We start from the raw sequence: 17,985 nt of genomic DNA, 5'->3' as shown, positions 1-17,985 counted from the left end.
TCTGGGTGTAACATCCATTTGTGAGGGCCTATCCTGGATCTGCTCAACAAGTCTGTTATTGTGTTCTGCTGACAAAATCTGGGATGCCTCTACAGAGTAAATATTGTGGGAAGAAATAGCCATGGAATTGTTATGGCTAATCTTGTATAGGCCCTAGGGCCGATAGCCTAGTACCAACTTATGAGAGATTGTGTTCAGTTGCTAGCTCCCAGATTACAATAGCTAATCTGCGTGGGAGGGTCAGAACCTCATTCCCCCTTGTTCATGTAACACATAACTGTGGTTTTGTCTGTTATGGCTAACAGTGAGCCAGGTGTCCACAGTGCTTTGATGGCCTTTATCAGGGCCAAAGTTTATTTGAGGCTTCTGCCTGAAATGTGGCTCCCATGTAGCCTAGACTTTACCTTGATAAACTACTGCCTAGAAAATTTTAAGGTGCCCTTTGTGATGGAATAGGAATGGGAAGAAAGATGGAGACACCTGGACTCTGTTGGACTTGATTAGCCCATCAGAGGAATTACTTTTTGATGAATTGTAGAACTGGAAAGGGGAAGAATAGGGAGTATTGTTGTTGGGACCAGACAGATTTGAGAGACCACTGAATTTTCCTCACATGGATTCTGGATAAAGGAATCATGAGGATGGGTGAAGCCAAGCAATGGAGAATTCCAAGGAATTCTTTTTGCTGTGATTTAGTGAGCAAGATGTGAAAAAATGAGAAGTATATTGCCATTTGTGTCTGGCAGCTGACTTCCCTGAAAGCTAATGTGAAGAGCCATATGCCTTCTTCCTACACCTGTCAAATGCCCTTCCTTTTTCTTCTAACCCTGTCTTTTTGGGGGGGGGGGACTGAGTCTGGAACCTTAGTCTGTTTTTCAAGTGCAGGAGGTTAAGAATCATCAGGAGAAGCAACAGCAGAATTAAAACCATCTTCCAAAGCTCCCAGAACTTGGGGGGGGGGGTGACTGAAGGATTTGGGGACTCCATGCTCAGGAATTCATAGTATCTATTTTGAACCTATGAAAAATTCAGCTGTTTAAGCAAACTTACCATAACACTAGATGTTCAAATGATCACTGCTGCAGTATCCTTAGCATATGTGGGTTATATCCTGGATGGCTATAATAGTTGGCCAGCTTCCAAAGCTTCAGGATACCTTCCACATAACTAAACCTCAGACCTTTTATGTCAACAGAGAGAGGGAGGCTAAAGCCCTGACAAGGACAATGCTAGAGAAATAAAATAAAAGATCCTCACCCTGGTAACAAATGCCTAGAAAAATAAGGGAGATGGCAGAAAGGAGAGGCTACTGCATCAGTGATCATTTGAACATCAATTGTTATGTTAAATTTAATTACACAACTGTATTATACTCATTATATGGATCATAGATGCAGTTGCTTTATCTGTATGAGTAGATTACCACAGATTAGACTGACTTGGAAGAGGAAGGATAAGGGTCCAAGAACCCCTGGAGAATTGTCCTAGCAAAGTCCATCCTAAATGGAATCTAGTTTGTAGTACTTTGTAAAGGTATGTGCAGAGGATCAAGTTGCTGCTTCTACAATACTTCTAGAATCCAACTCATTCCATTTAAACACAATAGAAGACAAGGTCCTAATCAAAGCCTTGACCTTGCCGGAAATTGTCTTATTGTGGTGGGTATAACAATTGGTAATTGCATGAGACAACCACTTGAAAATAGTCTGTTTTGATGCAGGTTGTCAGTTGTTTCTTACATTCACAAAAATGAACAATTGATCAGTGTTACTAAAAGATTTTGTTCTGTCCAGATAGTACCCAAACTGTCGGTGGAAATCCATGGGATATCCTTCCTTCGTCTTTCTTAGTTTCCAGAAAGAAGACAGGGAGATGGATAGCTTGGATTAAGGTAAACTCTGACATCCCTTTAGGTATAAATGAAGGTTTAATTCTTAAAGAAAGGTCAGAGCAATTAGTAACACTGTTTTCTATGTTATGAACCTCAAGCCAGCCTAATGAGTTGGATGAATGGAGCAAAAGCATTTTTCTAAACAAAAAATAAAATCCCAAGGTGGAGTTACCAACATCCTTTCAAAAACATGTTCAAATGAGGTTGCACTGAAATATGGTTGGGGGGGAGGTGTCTATGGGTAGACATGCAGAAAATGAAATGAAATTCCAGAAAAATTAATCTTAAATGAAAAGCAAGAAAGGCCAGAGGATAGTAATTCTCCCAAGTAGTGTAGAACCAGAGAAATACTAGCCCTGAATGAGTGCTGGTTCTTTTCTTGGCACCAATTAGAAAACCATTTCCATTTACTAAAATGTGATTTTTCAAGTAGCAAGTTTTATCATCTCCTTCAATACCATCTGTATGTCAGAAAAAAGGGTACCTAAAAGGTTGCATCATTAGATGTAGTTGTTTAGGGCTGGGATGTATCCAACACTCCTTGTCTTCTCTGAGTAGGTTCAGTCTGCGAAGAAGCTTGTGGTAATTACCTCTGGCCATTTCCAAAAGAAGGAAGAACAACTGTTGCTTGGGCCAGAAGGGAGCTGCCACAATAAACTTTGGAGAGTCATCCTGAATCTTCAGTATGACCCTGGGTATCCATGGAAAGGGTAAAAAAGTATACAAGAACATTTCTATCCAAGGAAAAGGAAGGACATTTTCTTTCGGGCCTTTTTGCATGCAATTCTGGAGCAGAATTGCCAACTGATTGTTGTAAATAGAGGTGAACATATCTATTTGCAGTGTTCTCCACAGCTGTATCAGCTCCTGAAAGACTCCCCAGTTCAGCTTCCATTCATGATATTCTGTTCTGGCCATGCTCATCTTGTCTGCTGCACAGTTTTGTTCTGACTGTATGTAAGGTGCCTGTGCTAGTATGCACAGAGAGTAAGATCCGATTCCTCCCTGCTTGTTTATGTACCGCATCAATGTGGTGTATATAACCACTTGAAGAGGTACTGGGGACCGTAAATGACTGAGAGAGCTGAGAGCATTATGCCAACATCTCTCTTTTTATTTTATATGTTTTGTTCTGTCTTTTCTGTTCTAAAGGTCCTGCAGTTTTATCCCCATTGACACTGTTCCTCTAGCAAAGTCTAAAGTTTTAAGTGTGACAGGCTATCAAGATCAGGGAAGAGAATTTTTGCAGCAGATTTTTTGCAATATTTGACAAACACAAAGCAGGATTTTTGACGGCTCTAAAATGTAATTGTTCACAGATAGCAATCTCTGATGATTGTTAATGGTAGGAACATTATTTTGTTTATTTTACATTTATTAGGAAAGTCCAACTGGACACAAGTCCTTTTTCATCGGAGACCCAGGAGAAAGCTATACCGAAGTACATATGTATTTGCTATATTGTACATACCCTTAGTACACATTAGTAATACACATTTACAATGTATCACATAGTAATGCAAAAGATGTCACAGGGAAATGTGTACATGACAGTATTTTAGATTCTTTACAGACACAAAGCAGGGATGCACCCAGAGTACAAATAGACAATATACATGTACATTTTATATCGCAGACAAATGCTTCAACAGTCCCTGAGAAGTGTGTACAAAACATTGTAGTAAGATATTTTCAGAGTCAAAGCAAGGAAGATTGGGCAGGTCCTAGACTTGGGAATTGGTGAGTGTTGTCAAAGCAGGAGAAGGCTAGGGTGATCATAGATTTGGAATCAATGGGTGTAGTTTACAAGATTTAAGAGAGTAGATAGAATATTCTTTACTGGTACTAATCATATATATACAGGTTTTGGGTACAGTTTAAGTATTTGAAATATAAAATGTTAGCTAAGAAGTATGTTCATTCAGGAGCAGTGCATGAGCATAGCCATATTTTAGTCAAGTGAGGTTTTAGTGTTAGTGAGTTATGCCAGTAAGTGATGTATTGGAAGGCAATGCATTCCAGATTTTAGCTGTATAATTAGAGAAGAGGGAGTCTCCAGCAACATTATGAGCTCTGATTACCTTTGTTAGGGATCTTTGGAGTCTCCAGCAATATTATGAGCTCTGATTACCTTTATTAGGGATCTTTGGAGTCTCCAGCAACATTATGAGCTCTGATTACCTTTCTTAGGGATCTTTGGAGTCTCCAGCAACATTATGAGCTCTGATTACCTTTATTAGGGATCTTTGGAGTCTCCAGCAACATTATGAGCTCTGATTACCTTTATTAGGGATCTTTGGAGTCTCCAGCAACATTATGAGCTCTGATTACCTTTATTAGGGATCTTTGGAGTCTCCAGCAACATTATGAGCTCTGATTACCTTTATTAGGGATCTTTGGAGTCTCCAGCAACATTATGAGCTCTGATTACCTTTATTAGGGATCTTTGGAGTCTCCAGCAACATTATGAGCTCTGATTACCTTTATTAGGGATCTTTAGAGTCTCCAGCAACATTATGAGCTCTGATTACCTTTATTAGGGATCTTTGGAGTCTCCAGCAACATTATGAGCTCTGATTACCTTTATTAGGGATCTTTGGAGTCTCCAGCAATATTATGAGCTCTGATTACCTTTATTAGGGATCTTTGGAGTCTCCAGCAACATTATGAGCTCTGATTACCTTTATTAGGGATCTTTGGAGTCTCCAGCAACATTATGAGCTCTGATTACCTTTATTAGGGATCTTTGGAGTCTCCAGCAACATTATGAGCTCTGATTACCTTTATTAGGGATCTTTAGAGTCTCCAGCAACATTATGAGCTCTGATTACCTTTATTAGGAATCTTTAGAGTCTCCAGCAACATTATGAGCTCTGATTACCTTTATTAGGGATCTTTGGAGTCTGCAGCAACATTATGAGCTCTGATTACCTTTATTAGGGATCTTTGGAGTCTCCAGCAACATTATGAGCTCTGATTACCTTTGTTAGGGATCTTTGGAGTCTCCAGCAATATTATGAGCTCTGATCACCTTTATTATGGATCTTTGGAGTCTCCAGCAACATTATGAGCTCTGATTACCTTTATTAGGGATCTTTGGCTGGAGCGCAGAGTCCTGTTACCGGAATGTGGGTGTAATATGCTTTGGAGGGAAGGTTTTTTTTTCTGGTAGATAGAAGATTTTATGGGCCATAGTTAGTTGGTTATAGAGTAGAAGTTGTGGAAATTCTAAAATTCAAGTTGCTTGATTGCAGTGCAATGAACTGATCTAAAGGGGGGAGTTTGAAGCAAACCTGGCAATTTTGTTATAACAGGAGTCTAATTTTGCTAAGTCAGATTTTCTTAGGTTAGTAAGAACTGGAGAGGCATAAAGAAGAGTTGAGATAAGATGCGTTTGGGCAATAGTTGATTTTGTGTTTTTTGTAATATAATGCTGTACCAAGTTTTTGTGCACTTTTTAATGGTTTGCGAGATATGAATTTCAAATTTCATACTGTTATCTATCACCACACCTGGATGCTTGGTGTGAGCTACTGGTAGGATGATGGTATTGTCCACAGAAGCAATGTTAAAAAGGGGAGGGGTAAAGTAGGTTTATAGGGGTGGAACAGCATGAGCTTTGTTTTGTTATGGTTTAGAATAAGCTGGAAGCTGGTTAGCCATGTTTCCACTGCAGAGAAGGAGTCTTATGCTAATGATTGTCCTTGTACAGAAGGGGCATAAAATGTTAGCAGGGAGTCATCAGTGTACTAAACCATGGAAGCATGCAGGGTTGCAGTGTGGAGATTATTAATAAATAGTGAGAATAGCAGAGGGCCTAGGATGGATCCTTGAGGAACTCCTAGGGTAACAGGAAGAAGGAATGATAGGTTTCATTGCCATAGTACTGCTTGCTGGCATCCAGTTCATCTTGGAACCAAGCTAGAGTAGTTTGGCTTAGATTCAGTTCAGACAGGACATTAATTAGTTTACTGTGTGAGACCATCTCAAAGGCTTTAGATAAATCGAGAAAGATGGAGGATACAGATTTGCTATTATTTTTGTGTTGGTTAACAGTATCAGTGAAAGACATTAAAGCAGTAGTAGTACTGTGGTGAGGATGAAAACCATGTTGGCTAATGGACAGTAGGTAGGTAGCCCATGATTTTCATGTGTATATTTCTAATATCTTAGGGGGGATAACATTGCAGTGGGTCAGTAGTTTGATAGATCTGTTGAACTGCTTCCTTTGTGAAGGGGAATAATATGAGAAATCTTCTAAATGGTGGGGACTTGGTGTTCAGAAATGGATCTGTTGATGAGTATGGATAGGCAATTGCATCAGCAGCAATTCTAAGAAAATCTGGTAAGTTATCAGCAGCTAGTGAATTGGCCTTTAGATTTTTAAGCATTTTCTTTATTGTGTCAGTTGGGAAAGGTTATAAGGAAAAGGTGGTGGTGTTATTCAATAACATAGGAGCAACTGGAGTAGAGGTGGGATTTTCTATTTTGGGAGGGCTAAAATGGTCTCAGTGAAGCATTTATTGAATTGGGTAGCTATTTTATTAGTAGTAGAAGGGGGGGGGGGGGAGTACTAGCTTTACTGGGTAGGAGTTATGTTATCAATAGCTGACCAAAAATTTTGGGTTGTTTTGGTGTTTAGTTTGGATGTGAGTGTAGTATTTTATTTTGTCCTGTTTGACTAGTCTATTTGCCTTATTTTTAAGTTCACAGAAACCTTGTTTTGAAATTTTGGACTTAGTTTTGTACCATTGCTCCCAGGCTTTGTCTCTTTATTTTAGCAGTGACCTAGTTTTTTTGCTCAATCTTGGGGGCAAAATTAGATTTAGTCCTTATGGTTATGGGAGGAGCTTGTGTGTTTAAGATGGCAAAAAGGTAGTGTTGAAGTAATTAACTGCGTCGTCTAGGGGAAATTGTATAAGTGGTGTCCAATTGCAGTGTTTGTGGGTGGATGTGATGTTTTTAGGGTTAAAGTTTATTTTATTTTTATTAGATGGTAGGAAGGTAGTTTTAGTGGGTTAGTTTGATGTCTGAGTAGGAAGGTTGGAAGATGGTCAATGAGGCTATTTGGGTGGCGGCCAGATTGAAAGGAGTGTATCTTCGATGATTTGTCAATCCTAGTGGCTGTTTGTTTGATCTGGGTGAAGCCATGGAGGTTGATGTGATATGTGAGGTTCTGGTTGTAACAGGTTATCTAATCTATATTAAAATCATCCATGATTGTTTCTTGGGGATTGTATTTGTAGTCCAGTGCGGTATGTTTTCTAGTGTGGGGGTGTTTTCTCTGGGTGGAATATAGGTACCTATTACGTTTATCTGTTTTTTGGAATTAATGTTGGGGATGTTATGGTCTAATGCTTCTAGAGTAAGGTGATTCATAAATAAAATTGCTACACTACCGCCCCTTTTTGTTTTTTCTGTCTACCTGTAGTATGTTATAGCCAGGATCGAGTATTTCATTATTGCGATGTTGTGTTTTAGCCATGTTTCAGTTGTAAGTACACTATCAGGTGAGTATAGAGAGAGGTTGTCATGCAGTTTATGGAATTTGTTTGTGATTCTCCTCATATTAATGTTTAATAGTAGGAAATGTGATTCCTCCCTGGGAAGGATTGAAGACATATGGCAGTTGTTGTTATTTTGGGTAGGTGTCCAGTTTAGGTTAGATTTTTGGCCAGTGTTTGGATGGATGTCCCCATGGAATGTTAGGTTAGTTGCTATATTGAATAATGTTTTTAGAATTTTAACTAGGTATGTTTGGTATTTCAGTGAGATTTTGGGGGTATTGTGGTAATGGTAAAGAGTAGGGGGTATGAATAATTGGTGTTGTATTAAAGATTGAGGGGGATATTATGATGCTGCATGACTCATCAGTTTGTGGGTAGGAGATAGAGGTAGTTTGATAGTGGATAGGTTCCTTTAGGGTAGTGTGGCAAGAGGAGAGTTGGGCAACTTTTGCTAGGATTATGAGAGCTATAGTATTAAAATATCGCATATTGTTGTAGTGGGGGGGTTTATTGGAGTGGAGCAATGAATAAAAGTTGTGTTTGAGATTTGTTGTGATGCTTTGGACTAGGTAGGTTCTATCTGAAGTGTTGGTAGGTTTTGCTATGGGTTGGGAAATGGGTGGAGTTATGTTATTAACTAGTGAATAGTTAATGACCGTGTTGTCCTTGGAGATTGAATGAAGTGGGTAGTGGAAGTGTCTAGCTGACAATAAATGTAGTTGTCATGGAGGTAGGTGGGATTTGGGAATAGGGTAGGGGAGCAGAGTGAACCCAAGCAAAGCAAGGGGGAATAGAGCAGGAAAATCCAAGACCCTGTCATAGCTTGAGAAAATGTTTAACAATTTAAATATATAAAAAAAGTAAACAATCAGTCTTTCAGGGCTAACTTACCTAGTGTATGCCACTGTGTTACTAACCTCAGGCTCATACTAGTTCAGTACATTTGATGTTCAGTTCTGTCCAATTTATTTAAATATTTGGGACCCTTAGATTACATTTACGTCTTAGTTGAAGGCACAGTAAAAAGACGTTGAGCCCTAGTTAAATGAGCTAGCACTGATTAAGTAATGGTGGATTCATATGTCTGTGGAGACAGGGAGAAATAAGCAGCTGTCAGCCTTAGCCTAAGAGCTGGTGAATCTAGAGTTTGGCTGGATCAGAAAAAATTGTTTAGTAACATAGTTAACGCCTATATGCTGGTATTACGTATTGCTGCTGTTTGGTTCCCGATACTATTTAATCTTCCTGGACTGTTGGCAGTGTGATTGTGCATTTTTTAAAGTTTGTTTACAATAATTAGTGTCCACGCTGAATGTAGGGGAACACAGTGAACTTATAGGAGGTGTGGATAACAGGGGCAGTCTAAGCCATGGACACAGACAGCTGCAGATAGAATTCAAACATGGCACACACTTAATAATCAATAATAAATTTTTCTTATTGGAAAATTTGGCAAACCTGCTATGTTCTCACAAGATTGATGTTATTGTTTGTGAAACATGGTTGAAGAACAATGACCGGAAACCAGTTCTGCCAGGGTATAAATGTTTTTACTGCAACAGACATTCTAACAAAAAATCAGGTGGAGGTGTTAAAGGATTAACTTAAAAGACCTGTGATTATTATATGTTCAATGATTTGTGGAAAAAAATGGACTTACGAAACCAGAGATGGGATAAACATATGTTTTAATATAAAATCAGATCAGCGCAGAGCTTTCAGGATAAAATCCCTTCATCAGTGTAAAATAAAGTTAATTAAGCTATTATAAATTTATAGTAAACACATGACACAGACCAATCACATAATGCAATTAAGAAAATTACATAGCAAACAGATTGAAGACAAATTATTTAAATATAAACATTCAAGAATCAGTAGTAATAAAACTCTATTCATTTCACTTCTTAAATCAATTCAAAATTTAAAAACATCTATTTTAATGAGTTTTTAAGTATCAGATTTAAATAACCAGTCACATGTAGGGAATTTTGACTCACTATTCGTATTTCTGTCTGTTATGTCTACTCACAGTTTAGAACAATTACACAAATTTAAATATACATAGAATACAAACTATAAAAAGCCTCGATTCATAGTTCAATTTATTTTAATTTAAAAAGAAAATGAATACTGATCACAACATTTACTACAAATAGGAGATCAGCTTCAGACCTCAGCATCTGATCACACTCTGCAGTTGCAGGCTACTATAAAGTAAGATAATATTTTATGAATAAATCTGACCATTTGTTCTGGGTAGCCAATCAGTTTCTAATCTCAGTCTTCAATTTCCAGCCTATTATTTTAATCTCCACCTCATAGATTGGATAATATTTTCTGAATAACTCTGAACTTAAAAATATGCTCTGGACCACTCTCTGCATAGTGCTTTGCAAGAGCATTAGTTAAAAAATGATGTCTGATATCCGAATAATGCTCAATGATTCTCTCTCTTAGTTTCCTACTACATTTTCCAACATAGAAAGCAGAGAATACCGAGAATGTTGCTAAATAAACACTACTGGAAGTGTGGCACGTAGCAAAGCAATGAAAGATAAACTTCCCATTACTAACTGGATGAATAAATTCCGTATTCTGCATAATATATTTATAATTAACAAAATTGTGACATGGAATAGTACCCTTTTTGCTAGTTTATGTCACTTGCTTCAGGATACTAATTTCTTTATAACATAATCGTTTGTTTTTAATTTCTACCCTGTGGACTATTTCTGACATATTGTTCTAAGCTAGGCAAAACGTGTAGAATTCCCCAGTTATTTTTAATGATATTCTTTACAACATTGGTTGTAGTATTGAGCCAAGTAATGTACCTGAAAAACAGTTGTCAGACACACCCCATTGGAGTGTTTACAATAACCATTGCTCATAAAATAGTCTAGCTTTACCACTTCTTTCCTTCATTACATAATTTGAGGTTTCATTTAGCAACACCTCACTATATTTTCTCTTCTGAAATTCTTCTCATTTCCTGCATTTATTCATTACAAATATTTAAATCCGTATTTAATCTACTAGCTCTTAAAAACTGACTTGTTACGATGCCCTTAAAGATATGTAGTGGATGCCTACTTTCTCTAGGTAGGAATCTATCTGCTTGTACTTGCTTTCTAAAAATACTAGTAGCTATCTAATTTCCTTGTTTATTCAAACTAATAGCAAGGAAATATTTTTTTATAAGAATAATTCAATTTAAGCTTTAAAAATGTGTGGTAGTATCTAAATAAGTGACATAGTCATGCAGACTAGTTTCACTTCCAATCCAGATAAGGAATATAGCATCTGCAAAGCACTTATAAAAAGCAACTTTTCCAATATATTCATAGAGAGTTTAATTAAGATATCTGAATTATTTTCTAATCTCATTAAGGAATCAAACTCATCCTTAGTCAAGTTATATTTTGATTATATTTAGACTGTGCAAAAAAATCATGTAACTGCTTCTCACATGTATCATAAAATGCAATAATAACTGGTATACTCGCTTCCACACCCTCTTCTCTCATCCCTTTCAGTTCTCTCGCCCTCTTTTTACACTGTTGTGGTATATAAGTAGTCCTTTCAGCCTTCATATTAAACTATGTTGTTCAGGTGTATATATATTTACTTTGAACATTGTGTAACTCTGTTTTGTTTTCTTGGCTGAAAGTACATTTTGATTTTGCATATATATGGTACCACATTTGTGCTATTGCCTTGTATTTGAAATGAATGTACTCCTTTCTCTGTTATAACTGCTGAACCATGGCTGAAATGGGTCCCTCAGGATCAGCTCGCTACCCTGGTCGCTACCCTGGTCAACAAACTAAAGAAATAAAATGTTTTTCTTTGGTTCTTTTGTACATTTAAAAAAGCGTAGCTACCATTATCCCTTGATCTTTAATATCATTCATAATGGTACCATTTTTATGATTTAACAATTAATTTTGTAATTATAATTTGTCCTTTTTGCAAAGTCTCATGATGCTACATTTATTGGCATTAACATTGAGATCATTACTATATCAGATGCATGTTTTCTGTAGACCACCATGTAAAATTCGGTATCTTTCATTGATCTAATTATGTTAACCAGTGAGCAGCCCTCACCATATTTTTCTATAGTCCATTTTCCAGTTATATTTGAGAAGAAAGGTCCAAAAACAAGTAAAAAAAAATACAGACTTCTGTAATTTCTATAGCCTATTTTCCACTGTTATATTTGAGATGAAAGGTCCAAAAAGTAACAAAAGTACAGAGCCCTCTGAGGCATCATCAGTAAGCCTCATCCTGAGTACTGTTGCCTATCCATTGTTTTTCCATTAAAATATATATTCATTCACACTTAAATGAATAACTGACAAATTAGTAACATTATACAAGATGATGTCAAATAGCACAGCAAAGTAAAAAAGATAAACTGCTTGCACTCCCTTTTGTCATAAAGGGCCTATTAACTCCAAACAATGACATACAATTCAAAGACGAAGCTCTCACCTTAAACATAAAGTTCCTCTGTAACTGACAAGGTTCCCCTTGTATTTTGGATAAGCTCCATTGTGACTCTTTCCATGGTTTTACTTAGAATGGTGGTCAGACTGAATGGTACAAAACTATTTTGGTGTTATGCACCCCCCACCCCCAATTGTAGAGGCTGGGGTCACTATAGCCTGTTAACATAGATTAAGGATGTATCCACACAAGCTAATATTTTACTTCACATAAATGGTAACTGTTTAGCCTTTTTTCTTTGATTCTGTTTAGGAAACTACCAGGTGTGTTGTCTGGACCCATACAGTTTGAGTTTTTGGGTGCACTTCTCACAGCAGTTGCCATGTCTCTAGTTATACCCAATGTCTCCCCCTGTATCTGTTGCACTATTAGTCAGAAATTATTTAGGATGGAAATCAGCTTCACAGCTCAGTTAAGTTTAAAATGTATGTTCAGCTTTTATGTGCCCTGAATACCTTACTAAGTTACTCTGCATAAATCAATAGATTATAGAGGCAGAAGCAAATTCTAGGAAGGTTGCCTACTGGACGGTTATTTATTTTTATTTATCATTTGTTAACCAGGAATGTCCGACTTGGAACAAAGCCAATTTTCAGCAGAGGCCCGGGGAGAAAGGCTCCAGATGCATGTCTTTGCAGTGTTTGTTATACAGAAAGAGAGAATGGAAAGACTTGTAGGACAATTAATACTCTGTATGTATGGACTTGTAGGAGAATTAATACTCTGTATGGACTTGCAGGAGAATTAATACTCTGTATGTATGGACTTGTAGGAGAATTAATACTCTGTATGGACTTGTAGGAGAATTAATACTCTGTATTGACTTGTAGGAGAATTAATACTCTGTATGGTTATTATCTGCAATACATGGAGGTTGCTATTGTTTGAAAATTTGACAGCTACAGCACAAGAAATTGATTATAATGAAAACACTGCAGAAAGAATTTATTTTTGGAAGGAAATCCGAGGCGTGGCCAGTATGATGACTTTGACTTATGATTATAGAAAGCAAGTGCAGGATGGGAAGATGGACTGAGAATATTGGCTAGATGGCTAAAGGTAGGATGAAAAGCCTGAGTGTTTTACAAGCTCAGAGGTACAGTCTTTAAACTTGTAACAGAAAAGTGGAGGCAGTAACTGGAAAGCTGCAAGCTGTGCATTAAGCTAGGACTGATGGCGATGGATAGATCGACAGTGTCCATGTGAATTTAAAAGATCTGCAAGAAACTGATGGTACCCATTCTGACAACAGTGTGTATTTTCAGTGCAAAAGGTTTTAATTATGCTAAATCTATAGACTATTTATAAGTAAAACAGGGCCAAAGAAAGAAAGTGGTTATAACATTTCTGACACTGTTTTAGACAGCAGATTATACAAGTCAGGAAAAGACTTTGCAAGTGTCATTATGTTTTTGATATATGGAAGACCATTAAAAGTACGGTTTTAAAGTGGTTGCTTGAAAAATGGTAGAATGATAGAAAAGGATAATAAAAGTATAACTTTGACCAGGTGAATTTTGCATAACTGTTTTAAAAATGTTACAAAAGATATTCTCTATTCTCTGTGGGTTTGTAGACTTCAACAATCTTGTACCACATATTGTCTGTCCTGGAGTGAGTGGGTTTGGATTACAGTAATTATTGTGCATGAAATTGCAGAAGAGAGTGTGTTTCAGTCCTCCTCCTGCTTGCATTAGTGGTAAATTTGTTGAAAACGTGGAGGAATACCTGAATTTTAGGCTTGCCAGTAGGTTCCCAATTGTAATGGTTTATGCAGATAAGATCATTCTTAGAGCAAATGTGAAAGTGGGTGGCAGAAAGCTGAGTGTTGTAGTCCAAAAAATGTCAGTAAATTTAAACACAAGACAATGTCATCGGTTTAGGTTAGCACAGGAAAAGTTACCAGTGTGTTGTCATGGTGGTGGTACGAACCTGGAAGAACATTTATTTTAATGTGGTTTACCAGCTGTTTTCAGGTTGGCACAGAGACCGAAGACAGTGCATAGAGTATAGATGGATTTCTATATTCTGCCCAAAAATCTGCTATCCAAAAAGACAACTGCAGTAGTTAAAATAAATGGTAGTGTTGAGATGTTTATACCTAGCTACTGATTATTCCATCACATCAGCAATGTTGAGGAATTTCTACAATGTGTTTTTTACAGTTTCTGAAACTATTTGTAAAATCCGTTTGGAACAAACTGTTTTTAAGACTGAAGAATAAAGATTTTATTTTTAATCAGTCTTGGAAGTAAATAAAGCCTTTCATGGGTGCAATCTTGTGTTACAAATTGAGGGGAAAGCCGTTACTGAACATTATTTATTCTGGGACTTGGGTGGAATAAAGGGAGGTGCTGTGATGGGCTGAGCTGAGGCAGAAGCTGTCTAAAGTTATATCTTGAGTTAATAAGCTGGTAAGATTGTAATGTGTAAGGGACATAAAAGTAACAGCAGACCTTCCAAATATTATTATTATTATTATTATTATTATTATTATTATTATTACAGTGACTAACATGTGCATACTTTCCATCCTTATTACCTAATAATTAAATCACTAACTAGTAATTTTCATCTCACTAACTAGTAATTTTCATCTCACGTTTGTTAAAATGTACTGCTTGTAATAGGTGGATGGTAATAGAGGATCTAATGATCAGTTACTAATATGCTGAAGTGGGCATGTTAACACTAATGTGTGCTACATTTCAGTGATGCAAGTTTCTTAACAAGCATTCGTTGCTTTTGATGTGTATATAAAAGTGGAATTATCTACAGAATAGATTGGCTTACTTATTCCTATTGTGGAGCCTAAACGGACATAATTTATTGATTATTGGCATAAGACTGTTTAAATTTTTTTCAGCGAGGAGCAGTCCCGCCTAGCAGCCAGGAAATATGCTCGTGTGGTACAGAAGCTTGGATTTCCAGCCAGGTTTCTTGACTTTAAAATACAGAACATGGTTGGAAGCTGTGACGTGATGTTCCCTATCAGACTAGAAGGCCTGGTTCTAACTCACCAGCAGTTTAGCAGGTAGGATCAGTGTATAGTTGGTCTAATAGACCAGGATATTGAGTTGGGGTCACAGTGGGGGCCTGGGTTTTTACACTTGCTGTATATGTTACTTTACTGAGAAGTTAAATGAGGCCACAGTTTAAAAGTTTCATGTGGCAGATGAGTAAAAGACTATAAGCAGATACTTTTTGCAAAATGGTAAAATACATCACTAATGATTTTACTTTCAGATCTACTGAGCTGTTACTAGATGCTTTTGTAACCTCTTTCCATTAATTCTTTAGGAAAGTATTTGTTAGTTGTAATAGCTTAAGCTCTCCCAAAAATCTTGGTGTGGACATTTAAGTGCCAGCATTCTCAAAAGCTGAAGTCTTGAATCTTGCATTTATATAAAGTATTTATGATAGTGTATGGTATAGTATGCATATTGCTGCTATGCAAACATTTATATAAGTTTGCATAATTTCAGATATTTTCTTCTGTTTAAAGCACGTTTGTTTAATATTATTCTGTCATAAAAGGATGAGTAGGCTTGCACAGTAATGAAAGTTCATTCCGAAGTACTGATAGGCTGCTCCTCATCAGCAGTCTCTTTTTAAAATAAACTGATTTTTATGAAGTGCTTTCAAACATTTACAAATTATTTTTATGACTAAAACTTGTGTTCAACATAATCAAGGAAGATAATGGGAAGGGAACGTCCTTATTCCTTCATATGGGGTTTGACCCTTAGGCCTTGGAGTCTGCTTGAGCATGTACTAGTTGCTTATTTGTAATTTGTCTTTGAGTTGTTACTGATTGCCTTGAATGTAGTTTTTATCACATGAATCACGTCAACTATATGGTAAGGTGTACGGTATGGAAATGCTTTTTTGTTTATCCGAATTCCAAATTTATTTTATTTATTTATTTATTTATTTTTTGGAGACTGCATATTTAAAGCCACACCCTGCTTCAGTTTCCAACAACTTTAAGCCCAACCTTTTTTGGGTCATGACATCTCCCTGTTGCATACCCTAACTGAATCTATAACTGAAACAAGTCCCTACTTATCTGGCTTCCTTCTAGCTTCTAGTTTTATCCCTAAGTGGTAGAAGCTAGTAAATGAGAAGTGGGCTTGCTGCTGTTTTAGATGTATAAGGGCACTGGTGCCACCATGGTTAAAGGTGGCATTTTTTACTGTTTCCACTCAAACAGTATGTGACACATGGATAAATACATGTTCCAGGGCACATACCTACTAGTTTGTTTTACTCTGGTATTGCTGGGCATTCATATTCCCAACCTGGTGGCATAGGTATAGTGATCTTTTACTCTTCTAAGAAGGGATTTGGACATTTTTCACTTACTGTTTGTTTTCCTCTCCCCAGTCTGGCCCCTTAAAAGTCTGGTTGTTCTCCAACCTTGGACACTGACATTGTAATTGTTCACCTACTTTCTCCATACATACCTGTCATTAGGCTGGCATACAGAACTCTTACGTTTGCAAATTTAGAAACCTGTCTTACAATTTTTCAGACGTTCTTGTCAAGTAAGCCATTTGACGTGGCATATTGTAATTTTTAGAAAAAACTAAAACATGAGCAGAACATATTTAATACTGAGCCAACTTTATTGAATTTGTTAGTTTTTTTTTCTGTTTGTTACGTCACACTTTTTGTTTTTTTTTTTTATCTTTTTGTTTGGATGTACAGAACTTTTTTTGTCTGATGTTGATATATTTTCCTGTGAAATAATGCTGGATTGGTTGTTAAATGTTCCTTTCTGACAGGGTTTCTTCAGTGATGATCATATACTATAATTCTGTTACTTGGAGATAATATTTAGGTTTTTACTCCCTTGCTAGAAAAACTTAACCTTGAAATGATATATACAATGCGCACAAATTACAGATCAATTAAAAACATGTGCTCACTATATTATTAGAATATTTGCTTCATTACGTCTTTGCTTCAGAGTTGATTTACACATTCCATTCTCTGTAAATAGCTTCTAAGTAAAGTTGTGTGAACTGCAAACAAATTTTAATTTCTAATTGACTTCAGCATAACATAATGGGATGGGATGGGATTTGTAAAACTATGTATAGAGTGTGGAAGTTTGGTTGACAGTTTGAGATTCAGAAAGTCTGGTAAACAGCATGTAGATCTGTTTCATATTTCTAACACACAGGAGAGATTCAGTGGCAGGGTACTTGGAGGCTGAGCAAGATTCTGCTATGAAATTTTGTAATGCAAGCCAAACATAGGGTAGAGGCCATCTTATCCACAGTACTGATAGATACTTGCTACCCAAATGTAGCACCACCTTGCAGTCTCTTATTGGCCTTTCATGTTAGTATGGCCTAGTGGCAGTGGAAGTGGTTGTGGTGCTGCTGTGATACAATCTGGTATGTAATAAGGGTCACACTAAAGTATACAGGTACATATGAGTCAAGGGCACACAAATACAGAATAAAATGCACTACTTAATGGTATGCAGGTTGTTGCACAGTAAGCAGTTACTCCATAATGAAGGAGGTGGTACTGCTTATTGAGAATGGTTACACAGAAGTAAAGAAAGAATAGTAAGGAGGTAGGTTTAAAAAGCCAGTCTGCTCTTACCTGTGCTGGTAGAGTTAGTTAGGGCTGCATACAAAAATGTGCATGAAGTTTTAAAAGTTCACACCAAGCATTCTGAACTGCACCACGGTAAAAGATTTAATAGTGAATACATTATAAATCCCATAAATATAAAGTTATAAATCCCACAAGATAGTTTTCTCTATTTTTTAAATTAAACTTGGGAGATGTTTACTTTATATACTGTACATCTGATAACCAGGTAGATACACTAGCCACGAGCAACCGTTTATAGCTACAACTTGAATAACATGTTAGAAAAATAAGTACATTGTCAGTGTTTATGCAGACAATACATTGCTTTAAAATATGTATAAATACAAGCGTTCATATATTCAAGCTATGAAATATGTTAGTAGCCCAGAACTTGCAGCGAACTTTAAGAAGTAATCAGTTTCTGATCTACAGTACATTCCCCATATTTTTGGAGAGCAC

General features: G+C 36.8%; 1 protein-coding gene across 3 annotated transcripts in view; it reads left to right on the top strand.

Moving 5' to 3' along the window:
- Positions 1-17,985, top strand: part of TBPL2 (TATA-box binding protein like 2) — a 559,024-nt gene that overhangs the window by 414,297 nt on the left and 126,742 nt on the right. For 2 of the 3 annotated variants that reach the window (XM_044074424.1, XM_044074425.1), the window contains one exon: positions 14,780-14,947. The exons of the other annotated variant lie outside the window; for it this stretch is intronic. In XM_044074424.1, the coding sequence (XP_043930359.1) occupies positions 14,780-14,947 (168 nt within the window). The remainder of the gene's footprint in view (positions 1-14,779; positions 14,948-17,985) is intronic. 3 annotated transcript variants of the gene reach the window in all.

This window comes from Protopterus annectens, chromosome 6.part0, assembly GCF_019279795.1.
Source record: "Protopterus annectens isolate FY-2018-M chromosome 6.part0, PAN1.0, whole genome shotgun sequence".
Taxonomy (NCBI): Eukaryota; Metazoa; Chordata; order Ceratodontiformes; family Protopteridae; genus Protopterus; species Protopterus annectens.
The sequence above is the reverse complement of the archived record's forward strand: the minus strand, read 5'-3'. Positions and strand labels throughout refer to the sequence as shown.